Source organism: Meles meles, chromosome 7 (assembly GCF_922984935.1).
Source record: "Meles meles chromosome 7, mMelMel3.1 paternal haplotype, whole genome shotgun sequence".
Taxonomy (NCBI): domain Eukaryota; kingdom Metazoa; phylum Chordata; class Mammalia; order Carnivora; family Mustelidae; genus Meles; species Meles meles.
The window spans coordinates 8,406,722-8,423,549 of NC_060072.1; the positions used below are offsets into that span (position 1 = coordinate 8,406,722).

Sequence of the window (16,828 nt, forward strand, 5' to 3'; positions counted from 1 at the left end):
TAAGGTGTGAACAACTGAATAAGAAAGCTTTCCATGTCTGCTCCTTGCGGTGGAGGGAAAGGAGAGCCAACAGGGGAGGTCTGCACAGCCCCCATGGGGAGGACCTGCATGGAACACCGCCTGGCCCTGCCCCCACCCCCTTCCTAATGTCCCACCCTGGGCTCCAGATTCATTCTGCTAAAGCCCCAGGCCAAGAGCATACCACAGTGCAGAAAGCAGACTTTGGAGTCAGGGATCCCATGCTGGCGGGAAGACCTCTGAATTCTGCCTGTAAAGTGAAGCCTCCTGGTTCTGTGAGGAGCACAGGACTGGAGCGGTGCAGTCCCGATTGTTAGGAGGCAGCTGGACAGTTAGGTAGGCAGAGCCGGGGTCCCCAGCAAGAAAAGATGAAGTCAGGACAGCCAAGATCAAACAGCACTGACATCCTGTTCTGCAGCTTAGAGGGGACATGCACTGAGATTCTGCTTTGCAGCCTTTGCAGAAGTGACTTCTGCAAAAATCCTAGAATAAAACAATTAACTGCAAAGCATTTGTCACCATCATGGGCAAGGGGCAGTTTAGACATAGGCCCCCAGATGTTAACAAAAAAGGACCATCAGTGTGTAGACATTAATCGCATAGGTAGACAGATACCAAAGCCCTGATTGGCACCACTCAGCACAGCCTGGTTGCTTAAGACAGTTCCGCAAGAGAGCTCATAAAACCCCCTAAACTTGGAAACTCTGGGGGCAGCCCTCTCAGGCCCCTCCCTCTCCGGGAGCTTTATCCAATCAGTAAACTTTGCCTTGCTGCCCACCACTCTTCATCTGGAATCTACTTCTTCATTCTTTGAAGCAGCGTGACCAAGAGCCACGGGCCCTAAAGGCAGAGAAATCCTGCAACACGATCACTCTCCCTCTTGGCAAGCGGACCCAGCACCAAACCCTAAACACATCGTCGCCCTGCTCAATTACTCTGGCGCCCCCGCTGCCTACAGAATCAAGCCTTTCGCCCAGCTGAAGACCCTCCATATACTTCCAACCCACTCTCTCTCCTGACAGTAAATTCACAGCACACGAAATCATTCGGAATCACTGTGTTCTCCAAACACACCAGCAGCCCCTCCCCGCCCCCCACGACACACACACCCCTTGTGTCCTAACGTGTGCGGCCTCCACCCTGTCCCCATGGTGATGGGAATGCCCTTCCTCTGGCCTTCTTCCACTCTTCACAGAGGCTGTTCCAGGATCATTCTCTGTTCCCAGCCCTGAGGGCGGGAATGCTTTCCCAGGATGCTTGTCTGCTCAGGCCTGGGTCTGTCCTGGGCACCTGGCAGGTGGGGACAGAGACCTGTCATTCCCTCCTTTCCAGAGCCTGACACACAGGAAATGTTCTAAGAAGACCTCCGCAGTGGGGGCTTCCCTCGGGATGCTGAGGAAGCTGTCTGGACCAGAGCCCCGGCCCACCAAGAGGGCAGAGCCAAGACCTGCGGAGTCCTGTTCTCTGCCTGGAGGCCAAGTTGCCCCGGTTCCACCAGCGGGACATCTGTGCTTTGTCAGCAGAGCCTCCCAGCTGTCTGTAGCCGCGTTACATTGTTTCAAGCTCACTAATTAGGCATCATTAAACACTGGGCTCCCCTGATGCACCAGCAGCCACAGGAGCCCAATTCCGCCCAGGCCGGCTGCTTCCTCTCCCGGCCGCTTGGCTTCTGGGCAAAGCTCTGCTCCCCGCCCCGCAGGTCCTGTCTTCCTGCTGAGTGGCGCTGGGACTCTCTCCCTGGTGACCTCGCCCTGGGAAGCTGTCTCCTTCTTGACACCCATACCCTAAACTAGGTTGAAGGGGACAACGTAAAGGAGATCCAGGCTGGCTCTCCAGAGAAAGAGAACAGACTGCACCCACGTGAGCGAGGTCAACTAATTCAGCCATGAAGAGCCATATGTGACCCGCTAGGGAGTAAGCATAGCAATTCTTTTTAAGATCCTATAGGCCAGCTTTTCTGTGCCCTATGGCGGGCTTCTGGGACAACTTCTCTGCACGAAGTTGGTGTTAATTAGCGAAAATTATCTCATGCAAGCTCATTTTAACATTAGCTTAAAGCTAAACATAATTAGGAAGATAAATCAGCTGCTAAAAAAAAAAAAAATCCGACGAAGATACACAGTTGATTTTTAGGACCAGCGGCTCGTCTGGGTTACTAGCCTGGTGTTCTGAGCGCTAGACGCTGCAGGGGCAGAGCAAGGTGGGACTTGGAAAGCACCTTCCGGGGTATTTCTGCATTGATCCACCAGCGCAAGACAGCTGGGGTCGGCAGGTTACTTGGGAGGTTCTAAGAAGCAGAAATGACAACTTTGTGGTCACTTCCTGGTGATGCTACCCGGGAGGGCTTCCCCAGAGAGGATAGGGCAGGGAGGGGTGTGACTGGGGAAGGTGGTCCAGAGGGCGCGGGGGTGCAAGGAATAAAGTGAATCTGTGCACTCCTGGGCCTCCCAGCCTTGTGAAGCCCCGCCCTCGGCCCTGCCCTCTCTCCCACACTGGCTGCTTCAGCTGTCAATCCCTGGGAGGCCTCTCCTAGCCCTAGAGCTCTGGGGGAAGCGGACTCCGTTCCCTGCCACTCCACTAGTTACCAGCGGTGTGACCTTGTCGGCTCTGAGCCTGTTTCCCCATCTGTGAGATGGAAAGTTGCTGGCTTGTTGTGAAAGTTTAATGAAAGAGTATTTTCTAAAAAGGGTCGGCACCTGCATGTCTGGCATGGAAGTGTTCACGAACAGCCATCGACCCCCTCCCCCAGATGCCTGGCGGTTCCTTTTCTTTTTACCCCCGTTAGACTTAAGGTCAGGGTCAGGGTCCACATTGTATTCCACTGTTTATTTCTCAAACTGGACATAACGGGTCCCCAATAACACGTTGAAGGAATGAACACACGTGTAGACTCTCCAGGCAGTTTGGAAACCCTCAGGGAAGGTTGTGGGGGGGGGGGGGGGAGTTAAGAACACTCATGGTCTGTCCTCAGAGACCCACCAAAAAGTAAAGAACCCTGATCCCTGTCACCGCCTCAAGCATTTGCAGACTTGCTGCTAGAAAAGAGAACAAAGAGTATTTATCCAGAGCCGGCCACACGCCCAGGCTGCACTTCGAGGCGTCCCACAGAACGAGGACCACCACACAAGCTGTGCGGGGATGAGCTTACAGGTTCTGGGGAACTTGGTCCGGAGAGACTAAGAATTAGAAAAGCCAAAGGCTCTATTCCGGGGCTGAGAGTATGATTATGGGCTCATTAGCAAGGCTGCAGGCTCCAGGAATTTCAGAGGAGGAGGAACAAAACTGGGGAAGGTGGCCGCAGCAGCTAGAGCGGGCCAGTCCCAGTTCCGGGGGTGGGGCACTGCGGTGGGGGAGGAATCGCTGGAGTGACTCAGGGAGGGGGTGGTGGGGCGCTCAGGACAGGGCCAGGAGCCCAGGCAGGCAGGCAGGACCCACCCTGGCTCGACTGTTCTCTGCCCTGCTCCCTACCTCCCCCCACCCCAAGGTTGGAATCCTGCCCAAGAACAGGCTCTGCCTTGTACACTGAGAAAAGGGAGGCGGATCTGGCCACCAGCCAAGGTGAGGCAGCATCCTAGGGGCTGAGAATATGGAAGGACTAGGGCTGGTGGCTGGGAATCTCATCAAGGTCTCAGCGTGTCAATGAGGTCACAAGTGCGGGGGAGGGCAGAAAATGGCCATTCAGAGGACAGTGTAAGCCCCTGAATGTTACCTACACTCAGTTTCCAGGCAACACCTGCCCCAACATCTCCAAGCAGAGAGAATTGTCTTCTCACCCACTCGGCACAGATCAGGGCAGCCGGCTGCAGCGTACGTGTCTGTCTCCAAACTAGTCTGTGAGCTTCCCAGCCCGGCTGGCAACAAACACACTTTGTTTCTGTAAGTTGCAGAGGAAGAGGTGGCCCCAGAGGGCAGTCCCCAAGGGTAATGGCATTTGTAGCAGACGCACACAAGCCTTGAACTCAAACCTGAGTGGAATCCCAGTGAGCCTCTTCCAAATTCTGTGACCCTGCACTTTCCCCGAGCCTCTGGGAAAATAGCACCTCCCTTGTGCCGGGCTGAGGACTGGATTAATTAAAGGAAATAGCATAGCACCCGTCTTTCAACAATGTTAGCTCTCTTCATAGAAACCCCTTTTATTTGCATGTTACTCATCTGTTTCAAAGGGCTATATGCTAGTCTTGCTTTAGAGCCTCAGGCAGACTTGTGAAAGTAAGCAAGAAGGCAAGAATTATCCTCACTTACAGATACAGAGATGGTGGCCTGGCAAGGTCAAATGATTGGCCCAAGGTCACCAAGTGGGCGAGGAGAGAGACAACCTGAGCAAGAATGAGGACATCCAGGCTCCGGGCTCCCAACTGTGTACTTCCCTTGGCAGTGGCCTGGTGTCCTGAGACCGCAGCCCAATAAGCCTGCTCTGCCCCCCCCCACCCCCCAACCAAGAGAAGGTCATGAAGAAGTCTCCCTTTATTGAAGCCCCATCTTCGATGTCTGAACTCCCTGAGAAACACCCATCATCAGAGTTTCAGGGGCCCAAAGTGCCAGATTTCAGAAGAACCAAGTGTAGGCCTCCTTCTCCTCCAGAGAGAGGAACACGGTTGGCCCCGCTGTGTCGCACTGCCCACCTAGGGAAGCTTTAGTTTCTGAGGAATACTTCCAGACTGCTCTCAGGCTCTTTGGGCTGGGCCACGAAGCCAGTCAGGCCCTTCTGGAAGCTAGTGTGAGGGGAACACCGTCGGGGATCCCCAGTTTAGGAACTGGGGCACCTCTGTGCCTTCCTGTCTTTTCTCTGCCCATGGCGGATCTTAGGGGAGATCTTTGTCTGAGGACTCAGATATCACAGCCTTGCAGACAGCAAAGCGGGCGGACAGCCACTCGAACAGAGTCCTCACCAAACAAAGGCCGACAGGTAAATGCGGTGGGGTTGGGGGGAACAGGCAGCTGGTCTTCTCTTACTCCAAGGAGGAAAAGGAAATACACCTGCACAGGGTCCCCAGCAGTGAGAAGTGACTCCTAACTCCCCTAATTCATCTCCTGGGAGGAAATTCAGTCACACTTCCCTCCCCTGATCAGAGAGAAGACAGAGAAGGCATGAGTTACTTTCCAGAACAATTGACATTTGGCGGATACTTTCTCAGAGGCCTTAGGTTTCACATGTAGTTTCCTCCTTGTTTTTCAAAACCATCCAGAAATCTAGGTATTGTCATCCCATTTGGCAGGTCAGAAGCCTCAGAGAAGGAAGGGCTTTCCCCAAAGGAACACAGCTAGTGAGTGGCCAGATCTGGAGAGAAACCATGCCCTTGCAATTTAAAGGTTTTTCGAGGCCTGGCCTTGACCTTGACATGCAGCTGGGTCTCCACGGCTCTGATCAGTGACTGAGCATAAAGGAGAGACACTCAGAATCCAACAGCCAAAGAGCTCAGGGCTTGGCAGGGGTGCTGCCGGGACAGGCTGGGGCAAGATCCTGGAAGGGTTACAAGTCCTCAGTCCCCTGAGCCGCAGCTGCACGATTACCCACCAGCCTCCAGGGGACTGGAACTGCCCTGTGCGTCTGATTCAGAGTCTGTGCGGGATGGTTACTGGAGCAGGGAAGAAGGGTTCGGTGGATCGGACTTTTTTTTTTTTTTATCTGCCTCATATCAATATTTCAATGCTCAGCATGGGGCTTGGCACAGGGACTGTGCTCAGTACTATCTGCAGGATGTCCTTGAATGAGGGGAGTTGATTGAGGCTAATAGGGGAAGACAGTAGGCTCTGCTCAGTGGCAAACACTGCCGCCTGCCAGGTGAGCCTTCTGGCACAGTGAGCCAGAGACTCCAAGACTTTGCCGTGCTCCAAGACTTTGCCTTACCCCCCAGGCCCATGTTCCCAGCTGCTCATCCCCATCAACTGCCTATAGCACCCTAACCAAGCTGCTCACCCGGCAAACCACGCCTCCTGCTATGGTGCTTTTCCCTAAATCCTTCTACCCCATCCCCCACCCCCCCAGTTTACAGCATTCTTTTCTCTGCTGCCAGACAGTTGGTTACAATGGGATTAAAGGAGTCCCCCGGGGAATGCGCCTTTCAGTGGGGGACATCTCCAGACACTTTCTTCTCTAGAGGCCCGGAGAGAGATGGATGGCTGGTGGGAGACAGTTTCCAACCGTTTATACAAATCACTGACCGCTGGGGCCCTGCAAAGGAGACTCAGAGGAGTAAGGTGGGGTCTCACTCTTCCAAAGCGGCCAGCCCCTGAGAGACACTGGGCTTTCCCAAGGTGACCTGTGTGACGCGCACACGTGGGACAAACAGGGAGCTGCGTCGGACAGTAAAAAAGGTCACTTTCGTTTGTTTTAGAGAGCATGTGCAGGGGTGGGGGAGAGGGGGAAGTTAGGGGGAGGGGCAGAAGGAGGGAGAGAGTCTTAAGCAGGCTCCGCGATCAGGGCTCCACCGTGGGGCTTGATTCCACAAGGCTGAGATCACAACCAGAGCTGAAATCAAGAGTCAGACGCTTAACTGACTGAGCCACCCAGGTCGCCCCCAAAATGGTCATTTTTGAATTGAAAATTTGATAAAGTGCCTAGGAAGAAGCAGCACCTGGGCTAGGCCCTGGCAGAAAGGAGACAAAGCCCTATCAGCAGGCAGGGGAGGAGGAGGGCCAGTCCCCCCTGTCCCCCATCACCAGGCAGGTCTCTGCTGGAACAGGAATGAAGAGCTCCTGCTTCATCCAAGCTGCCCAGTGCCCCAGCCTGGTCCACCGGCCTCCATCTCTCTCGGGGTTGTGTCGGTGGGGTCACTGGTGGCTCTGACCACACACCTGGGAAAGCCACACAATCTCGCTGTCCGTGGTCTAAAGACCAACCATTACACACTTTCAAACCTCAGAGGGTTCTTTGCAGAAATGAAGATAATACTTTGCCCGGCGCGGTGAAGGGGCTCAAAGGACATGAGGAGGTGGGCGGGAGGCAGTGAGGAGCCTCCGGGTGTGGGGCCCTGGAGAGCAGCGTCGAGGGTCAGTCTCTGAGGCAGGGGGGCAGTAAGTTTTCTATTCTACAGGCAACCTCTCTGAACGCACGCAGGGGCCTCAAAAGCAGACGCCAGCGGGCACAAGGGAGCCGGGGCGCCGAGAGGGGGAGGTTCGGCCTCCCTGCTGGTTGGGACACGTTTGTGGCCGGATCCTCAGCGTCAAAGGGCCTTCCCAACCAGGGTCTGCCTCAAGGCCCCTGAGGCCGCGCCCTCTGTCGGGCCCTTTGCATTCTGTGTTCTAATAGTGGTTTAAAAGACTATTAGGCTACTTAAGAGCAGGGGTGTGTTTTATATGTCTGTTTTCTACCCACCGGCTGAGCACACGGTAACCTCCTGTGCCGTGACCCGATGAGCGTTCTCCTTCCAAACCACTAGCCCATCCCAAGTGCTGTGGTTGGGTCCCTCTGCTCTTGGACGGAAGAACCCGAGGTTTCCCAGTCTACGCGGGGTCTCACTGGAGGTCTCCCCGGCCCTCTGCGGGCACAATGACCTTCGCAGCCCTGGCAGCAGCCACCTTCTCCGGTCATCTCTGTCAGTGTGAGACAGGCCAGGGACTCACCGCTTGGTCCCTGAAGACACCTTTTCTGCCTACAGATTAAGCAAAGTCCATCTTTCAGTGACAATGAAATAAAGGGGAAAAGACAGCAGGGACAAAACCACACCCCACAAGTAAACACGGCCGAGCGCCTGAAGGCCAGCTGGCCAGCACACCGAAAGGGCCTTCCGCCATCTGGGGAGGCCGAGGGAGCAGATGACCTGATCGCCCGCTTCCAAGGCCTTCCTCCCAGGCCACCAGCTCCCACTCCACGCCCACCGCACTGTTTCCTCCCCGCCCTCTGCTGTCCCCCACCCCCAGTCAGATTTTCAAAGTGTCCCCCTAGTTAGGCTCCTCTCCCTGGATTCCTGAGGTTCGAAGCCCTCGCCGGTCGGCGGCCGTGGGTGGGTCCCGGCCACTCCCGTGGGCCTTAGTGTCCTGTTTGTCCCTCAGGAATAAAGGGGACAGCAGCTCGTGAGGTTCTACGGGAGACGAAATGAGATAAAATCCGAAACTCTCTGGGACACGGCTGTGTGTCTCTGTTCTTTTGCCTCCCTGCCATGGTCCCCCTCATCCAGGCACAGAAACCAACTCAGGCTGCCTCACCTGCCCTCACAGCAGCCTGCTGCCCCCTGCAGACAAAGGAAACTCCCTCCCGCAGGGTGCAAAGGAAGGGGGGAAGAATCTAGAGGAACAGCCGTGGACGGTCGCATGCCAATTGGATAAGCTGGGGTCAGTCGGGGGCAGGCAGTGCTCAGAGGGTGTAGCCTTTAGAGCAGAACACAGGGATCTGGGTCTTTCCATAACTAACCCCATGACCTTTGGGCAAGTCCCTTTCCTCCTCTGTCCCTCAGTTTCCTCACCTGTGAAAGTCAACCTCTCTGACCTACCTCCTTCGTGGGCTTTCTGAGAAGGTGGTGCTATAGAGAAGGGAGTGACAGGGAGTGAGGGTGGGGCCCGGAAGGCCTGGGAGCTGTGTGGAGCATAGACAGGGTCAGAGGCTGCCTCTACCAGGGGTGGTTTTACCTGCTTCGGACTTAGTTTTGGGATGCTCACGCCAGGTCCCACACAGAACTCCCCTTAGGGGAGCTCTTTCCTCCAGTCAAAGCCGCTTTCAGTTTTTTTGTTTTGGAAAAGATTTTATTTCTTTTGAGAGCGAGAGCAAGAGAGAGCGCGCATGCGTGCAAGTGGAAGGGACAGGGAGGGTCAGAGGGAGAAGCCCACTCCCTGCTGACTGTGGAGCCACATGACTCTGGGGCTCGATCCCAGGATCCTGAGATCATGACCTGAGCCTAAGTCAGATGCTTAACTGACTGAGCCCCCCAGGCGCCCCAAAGCTGCTTGCTGTTTTGAAGAAAAATCTTTTGCTCCTGCTCCCAAGTCTCTTAATGGAGAAACTGACCATTCAAGTTTCTCTTTCCCCTTTCAACCGTGTAACTGACATCCCTCAGGAAGCCCTCCCAGATTAGGCTCAAAACACACTCTTCTGGGGCGCCTGGGTGGCTCAGTGGGTTAAAGCCTCTGCCTTCGGCTCAGGTCATGATCTCAGGGTCCTGGGATCAAGCCCCGCGTCGGGCTCTCTGCTCCGCGGGGAGCCTGCTTCCTCCTCTCTCTCTGCCTGCCTCTCTGCCTGCCTCTCTGCCTGCTTGTGATTTCTCTCTGTCAAATAAATAAAATATTAAAAAAACAACAACAACAAAAAAACCCACACTCTTCCTTCTAGCACATCCCCCAGTGTTTGAGTTAACGCTTGGAGGGCAAAACCCACAACTTCCATCCTTCTATGGCCTGCACCTGGCACACAGCGGGCACGCAGGAAGTAACGACTAGTTAAATATGTACATAATGGACTCGATCACAATTGTTAAAGTTTCTGTTGTTCAATATTTAAAGAGCTAAGAACATTGCATTACACAGGAGACTCCTGACATTCCACGGGGACCAGCAGCCCCAGGAGGCAGGGGTCCTGTCTCTCCCTTTTTGTCACAGGGGCACACAATGTACCCCGGGTTGTGACCAGGCCAGGTCCATTCAAGGCCCTTGGTTTAGTCCCGAATATCATCAGACAGCTGGGCAGGATGGCACAGTGATTAAGAGCAAGTACTTTGGCTTTCGAATCTTGGTGCAACCACTTACTTGCTGTGTGACCTTTGGCAATAATTGTTGTGAACCAAAAAGGCAGGCAAATGCCCATCTCACCTAGTTGTTGTGAAACACAAAAGAGAAGATGAAAGTAAATTATTCGCACAGAGCCTGGCACATAGGAAGTGCTAATAAGTCAAGGTTTTTAATATTGCAAGGTGAGAGCGGACCCCCTTCCCCAGCTGCACAGTGTCGTCATCCTTGTCTTTCCTCCACCTCTTCTCAAACTCGCCTTTCTCTTTTGCTGAGTGCAATATACAAAGAAAGCTCAGGCAAATAAGAAGGAATTTCTTAGAGAGGAAGGGTGGAAATATGGGCAAAGAAAGTTAAGGCTTCCTTCTGGGAGCCGATCTAGACAACAACCTGCATCACCCCTTCCAGGAAGAGGAGCATCGCCGCTGGTCTTTCTCGATTGTTCTTTCCTTCCAGATCACTTCAGCCGCCAGGGGTAACAGGGCTCAACCACATCCACTGGGCTGAATTAGAAAGGTGAACCCAAGTCACCCCTGTTGTATATTCTGCACCGGGCACTAAAGGCTGCTGGTGTTTTTTTTTTTTGTTGTTGTTGTTTTTTTTTTTTTTTTAAAGATTTTATTTATTTATTTGACAGAGAGCGATCACAAGTAGGCAGAGAGGCAGACAGAGAGAGGAGGAAGCAGGCTCCCCATGCTGGTGTTTTTTTTAACAAATCTCTTTGTGGGGGAACCAGATTTAGCAAATAATGCTCCATTAAATTTGAACTTCAGAAAAACAACAAAGAACATCTTAGTATCAGTATGCCCCCATGCAATGTTTGAGGCATACTAATACTAAAAATTATTCATCGTTTATCTGAAATTCAAATTGAACAGGATGTCCTATGTTTTAGCTGAAAAACCCTAATCAAGGTGCCCCTAGCCCAGGGCACGGAGTAAAGATTAAATTCTCACCCTCCTTGTCCCACAACCACAATACCGGTCCATCAGTATTTTAACTAGCTACTCCGGAAACATCCCCTCGTTTCAACCTCCAAGCAGAGACACAGTAAGTGAGAGCTTTCCTGCCACGGCCCCAGCTCCTGAGTCCAGGGATGTGGTTTGTGCTCAGAATACATTTCTTCATTCATTCCAGGCTGCTTGTCTAGTACTGGCCCCCAAGGCGAGGGGGTGAATACCAGTCCCGTCTTGACTGGGGTGGTGGGTGTCTCCTAAGAACAGCATGGCTGGGGTAAGGGTGGAGAAGTCCCACCACCCAGGTCCTGAATGTCCTGTTGCTTGAAGACCAACAGAGAAAGTGGCCTGGTGCAGGTTTTGTAAATCCCTGGGCAGCACATGGGTTATTATCTCGACCTCGGAGTGGCCCATTTTACCACAAAGCCCCCACTCTTCCCTACAGAGAGGGACTTGACAGGGGAAAGCAGCACAGAGCGGGGGAAAGCCAGCCCCTCTGGACACTTCAAGAATGACAAACCACCGTCCAGCGCGCTGTGATTTGCCGAGCACGTTCCCAGTCATCCTCTTTAGAGGCCTCGCCGGCCCCTCGGCTTAAGGGAGGGTTCGGGGCCCATTTTCCAGAGTGGTCAGGAAGTCCTGACCCAGGCCCTGCCTCCGAGGTGGGGCCTGGTCCAGGGGGCTGCCCGTGGGGGCGGGGGGGTCCCACCGGTGTGGGGTCGGGGCCTACCTTCTGGGCCTGTTGGATCATCTGCCTGACCACCTGCTTGAGGTGGGGCGCCTTCTCCTCCTTGGGGGGGTGGGTGTAGAGGGTGATGCGGCTTACGCCGCGGTAGACGCCCTGGTCGGTCCAGCCCAGGTCTAGCGGGGGCACCTCCGTGTCGGAGCGGTCGGGCCAGTAGGCCAGGGACTCGCAGGGGTCGGCCCCGGCCTGCGCCTGCGCCGGGGCTTTGGCCTTGGCCTTGCTCTTGCCCCGGGCGGGGGGCGGCGGCGGCGGCGGCATCCTCGTAGGGGCTCCAGGCGGCGCGGAGGGCCTGTTGCTCCCGGCTGGAGAGGAAGTCCCGCAGCTGCTCCTTCTTGACCAGCTCGCGGTAGGCCCGCTCGCCGCCGGCCAGCAGCGCCTCCAGCGCGGCCCGCCTCCGCTCGCAGTAGTAGAAGGCGGCCTGCGCCTCGGTCACCCTCTCGTTCACGTGCGCCTCGTCCAGGCAGCTCAGCTGGGACTCGGCCATGGCGCCTCGGCCGCCCGTCCGTCCCAGCCCCGGCCCCGGCCCCGGCCGCGGCCCCGGTCGTCCCGCCGCACCTGGAGCCGAGGGGCGGGGCGCCTCACCTGGCCGCGAGGTCGGCCAATCCGCGCGGGCCGGGGCGCGGGCGCGGCCGTCGGGCGGGGAGGGGCGGCCGCGCCCTCTGCCTCCGGGGGGTCGGGGGCGGGGCGCGAACCGGGCCGGCGGCCTGGGGGGACGGTTCCCGCGGGGGAGACGCGGCGGGGACCAGGCCTGTGGGGCCCGGCCCGGCCCGGGAACTCCAGGGTGGGCAGGAAATTGCAGAGGTGGAGGTGGGGGGGGGGGGTGTTTGTCCTAGTTAGACGCACGTGAGGCCTCTGGCCGGCTTCTGCCTCCCGGCCCTGACTCTTCGGTGGCGAAGATCTAACCCTTCCTGCGGCCTGGCAGGGCCCGACACCGAGCAGGCGCGCGTTCATCCTCCCCGCAGTTATGGCCGCGAGCACCTGCTTGGTCGGGGTGCCTCCGGGGTGGTGGATCTGACCACTCCCGGCGTTGAGGGTACGGGGGTGGGGGTGGGGCCTGCTGCCAGATGGGATTGTGACGGCTTGGGCGGGGTGTGTGTGCGCAAGCGAAATGCTAATAAAACCCTCAGCTCCCGGGGCCCACATATCCCAGTTCCGAGATCACGGGGACCCAGAAGCTGTCAATACAGCTCCTTCACCACGATAACAATTTCTTAAACACAAACAAAGAACAACAACAACGAAACAAATACAGCAAGGACTTAAGCTACAGTGGTAGAATTCCACCGCCATTTTAATTTCAACTGACGTGTGTGTGTGTGTGTGTGTGTGTGTGTGTGTGTGTGTTTGGGCAAGATAGGCTGCCAGAGGCCTGATTACTATATTAGTGATTCAAAGTACATGTCTGAGCTCAAGGAAAGAAGCCGCACACACACACACACACACACACACACATCACCAGCGGCGGCTGCTCTGCTGTTTCCCATCGGATTAAATACAATCTTCTCAGTCATTAACATATTATTTTGTTCATGCACTGCTGTACAACTTGATTCTCCAAAATTCAAAATATTTTCAGATCATAGCAACCAAAGGTTCACATTTCTCCCATTTTGTAGCACAGCCTCTCCGAGCTGGAAGGAGCACTAGAAACTGGTCCAACCCCCTCGTTTCAGAGCTGAGGAAATTGAGGCCTTGAAACACGTGGTCTGGCTAGGCCTTGCACAAAAGGAGAGGTGGTGCGTGGGGCCTGTTAGGTTCTCTGTGTCTCAGCCATCTCTGCCCTACATCTCAGCCACCGGTGCCCTTTCTCCTTGTGCAATGACAGAAGGTTACTGGGGACCTGATTTTAAACCCCAGGGAATTCGAAGAGGTTGCCTACTATTTCTGGGCCTTCCTGTGACAGCATGGGGGGGGGGTTAGATTGTCAAAAAGCTGTGACTCCTGTGACACAGTAGTCCATTGAGGCACCCAGTGTCAGCCCAAAGATCAGCGGTGGTGGGCAGCGAGATGCCCCTGACCGTGCCACCCTTAGGAGCCGCAAGGCCTCGCTTCTGGCAACATTTTACGCTTCATGTCATCTTTAGACAAATTTTGTCTCTAGAATGGAAACCATTCAGTTTGCTTCCTAAAGCTTTCCAGGCCCTAAGAGATACCAGACTGTGCCCTGGGGGCACAGAGGAGCGCAGGGAGGTGGGGATACCACAGGTGTGACAAAAGTGCTCTGATTAACTCAAGCGGCGGCGGTGCTTCGGGAGCAAACATATACTCAACGCCCACCATGTGCTGGGCTCGCAGAGTGCGCCCAGTACACGGTTCTTTAAAACGGGATCTATTAGGGCCAAGAGAAAGGTATGTACAGGGAGCCGTGGGGACTTTAAGGGAAGAAATAATTAATCTTGCCCAATGGAACGTGGATAAGAAAGGCTTCACCCAGCAGGAGAGGATTTTGAGTGGAGCCTAAAGGATGAGAAGATTTCAAGGGGAGAGAGGGAGTGAAGACACTCCGGGCAGAGGGAGATGGCCAGAGCCTCATGTCGGCATCAGGCACATGAGGCTTCAGGTCAAAAGCCTTAACCCTCAGAGCCTCAGTGTCCTCATCTGCAAAATGGGATAACAATGCCAATATCCTAATACCTCCCAGATTGTTGTAAGGATTCAATGAGATCTGGTGTTTGATTTAATTAGCTTTTGTGTCTGGCTGGTAGAAAGTGGTTTACAACATTGCTTCCAACACTTTCCTGTGCATGGAAATCACCTGGAGGATCTTGCGAAAATGTGGGTTCTGATTCAGGCGGTCTGAGGTGCGGTCCCAGATATTGCCTTTCTAGCAAGTTCGTAGGTTATGTTGGTAGCACTGGCCCCTGGACCACACTTTGCCAGCAAGTGGCAAATTTTTCAGAGGCCAGTTGAAGAAGAGCGTGAACTTCTGTGTCAGGGAGTCCTGGAATGAATCTCACTTTCTTGGGATAAGCTGTGTGTCCCTGAGAAAGTTACTTCCCTTTTCTGAGCCTGAGTCACATCTTCAGTGAAATATAGGCTATAAAAAGTCCTACCTTACAGGGCTTCATGAAATGTCTGGCCTCGCAGATAAGCCGGTAAGTTTGGGAAGATGGGACTGGAGAGAGAGGGACGTTGGGGCCAAATTAAGGGGACCTTGATTTTAGATCTTATCCTGTAGCCAGAGGGGAGGCACTGAAGGTTATTAAGAGACTGGTCTGATCATAAACAAATAGCAGTGATCACTGTGTGCCAGACACTGTGCTGGGTGTTTTAGGGATCCTACCAATGAATTAATATAATCCTATTTTAAACACTATTATCCCCATTTTGTAGGTAAGGAAACTGAAGCACAGGGAGGTTCAGTAGCATACTCTAGGTCACCCAGCTAGTGAATACGAGAGCCAGGATTTAAACCCGGGTCGTCTGAGCCCAGAGCTTGCCTACCCATCTGCCTTGCTCTACTGCATCGGGTGAGAATGTTAGGAAAGGGCATTAGTGAGAGACCATGCTCCCCTTGCTTACTAATTTCATCATTCAACAAACATTTGCCGAATGCCTAGCGTGGTGTTCTGGGTTAGAAACCGTTCATTCATTTAGAGATTCTTATTGAGCCTTAACATAGGTGCGGTGATACAGCCCTGAGCGCAGGTGCGGTGATACAACTCTGAACCAAACCAAGTCCTTGCTCACGTGGAGTTCCCACTGAACTGCAGCGATTAAGACACGGTTTTCGCTCTCAAGAAGCCCAAATGTTATGTGACATCAGTGGGAATTGGACAGAACGTCAGAATCAGAGTGGAATATTTTAGTAACAGTTGACATTGGAAAAGATCTCTCCTAGATGTAACTGATAGGAAACACCCTGTGGTCTTTTTGGAATATTCTCCCTTAGGTACCAAGGACTGACTGACCCAGCTCCCGGTTTTGAGCAGTTGCTGTGTACTAGATAACATGCTTGCGACTGGGAGTAAGAAAAGAGGAATCAGACACCATAGCCAGCTGCCGTGGCGGCTGCCTGAGTGTAGCTGGGAGTCGGATGCCCCCAACTGTCTCTGCAAAGCAGGGGATAAGTGACCGCTTTGGCACAGGCGTTCTCAGGGAGGCTGCAGGCTATGGAGCCGTTTTAACCTACAATTATCCTATTTGATCTGCCCCTAATCTGGTGAAGTAGACTCGGAAAGGGATTATGGGGAGGGGTTAAAGATTAATAAACTGAGACTCCGGGAGAGGACCCGTTCCAAGTTATCTGCTGGCAAGTGGAACCCCGTCCACTCAACTTGACCCCACTGCCTTCCACACGCCCCCCCAACAGCTGAGCGCTGTGCATTATCACTAGGGTTTTTAAAAAGCCTTACCTGCCAGAAAATTGATTCCTTTCAGGCACAGGCTCTATCTATTTTGCATCTGGGGACATTCCACGAGGCGGTGACACCCTGGGAGAAAGCCTCTGGTCCCACACCAGTCCCTCCAGTCCTGGGGCTGGAGTTTCCCTAAGCGAGGTGGAGCCCGTCGCGCTGGCCTTTCCCACTTCGGAGGCCTCTTGGCCCAAGGTCACTGCGTCTTCCTGAGAAATCGCGCTTCTGCCTCTGGCAGAGCCCCCACCCCCAACACGGGTCCTTGGCTCCCGTTCACCTTCCTCTCCCCAGGGCACGCTACCTGCTGCGTGTGCAGTAAAGGTGTGGCTAATTGTAACTGTGTTCGTCCCAGGCCCTCCTGTGTAACTTGAGTCCCCCAATAGCCCACCTCCCCCCAGATCAGCTACGTGTCCCGGGGCTGACTTTTTCTCCTCTGTGGCAATCTGTGTCATGAGCACCTGTTGTAAAACGTGGCGGACTCTCGTGCCTGCTGCCGGTCCCCAGAGAGGAGGAGAGAATGAGAGGAGGTGGCTGAAGCTGGCACCGTGGGGAGGAGGACTGAGCTCGATGAGCAAAGGCTTTCTCCTCTGACCGGCTCTGCTGGCCCCGAGGGAGGACCACACCCAGGTCTCCCCCCACCCTGCCAGCCGGGACTTACCAAAGCTTCATCCTTCTATTCATGAATGGGTTTGGGACACGCATATCGTACTAGGCAAGCTCACGTCCTCCAAGAGCTTCCAGACTCGGAGACTTTGTTGTAGCTGCAACCTTGGAAGCATATAGGTTTCCCCCCGCCACCCCCAACCACTCTGCCACGGCTTCCCTCTCAGCTCCAGAACATTCTCCTCCACTCATTCCAGTTCATCAGGCTTCCCACCAGTCCTCTCTGCTCAGTTGTCCCCCAGGCACCTCCACTGCAAGGGAGGTCTCAAAAGGAACCCACACCCACTTCTCTCCTACCCCAGCTCGCCACTGTTCTTTCTGGGTCGGCTTTGCTCCAGAATGACACCACCATCTGCCCGGTTACCCAAGTGGGAAATGTGCGTGCGTCTTGACTCCTGTCCCTCCCTCGTGGCCATCAGGCCAGACAAGGCCTCTTC

The 16,828-nt window shown here is 54.5% G+C and overlaps 1 protein-coding gene across 1 annotated transcript in view; it reads right to left on the reverse strand.

Annotated features, from left to right (window-relative positions):
- FAM83F (family with sequence similarity 83 member F) overlaps positions 1-11,918 on the reverse strand; it is a 35,542-nt gene extending 23,624 nt beyond the window's left edge. Inside the window, 2 exon segments of the mRNA XM_046013565.1 lie at positions 11,359-11,610; positions 11,612-11,918. Coding sequence (XP_045869521.1) covers positions 11,359-11,610; positions 11,612-11,857 — 498 coding nt within the window. The 5' untranslated portion in view covers positions 11,858-11,918.
- Between the last annotated feature and the right edge of the window lie 4,910 nt (positions 11,919-16,828).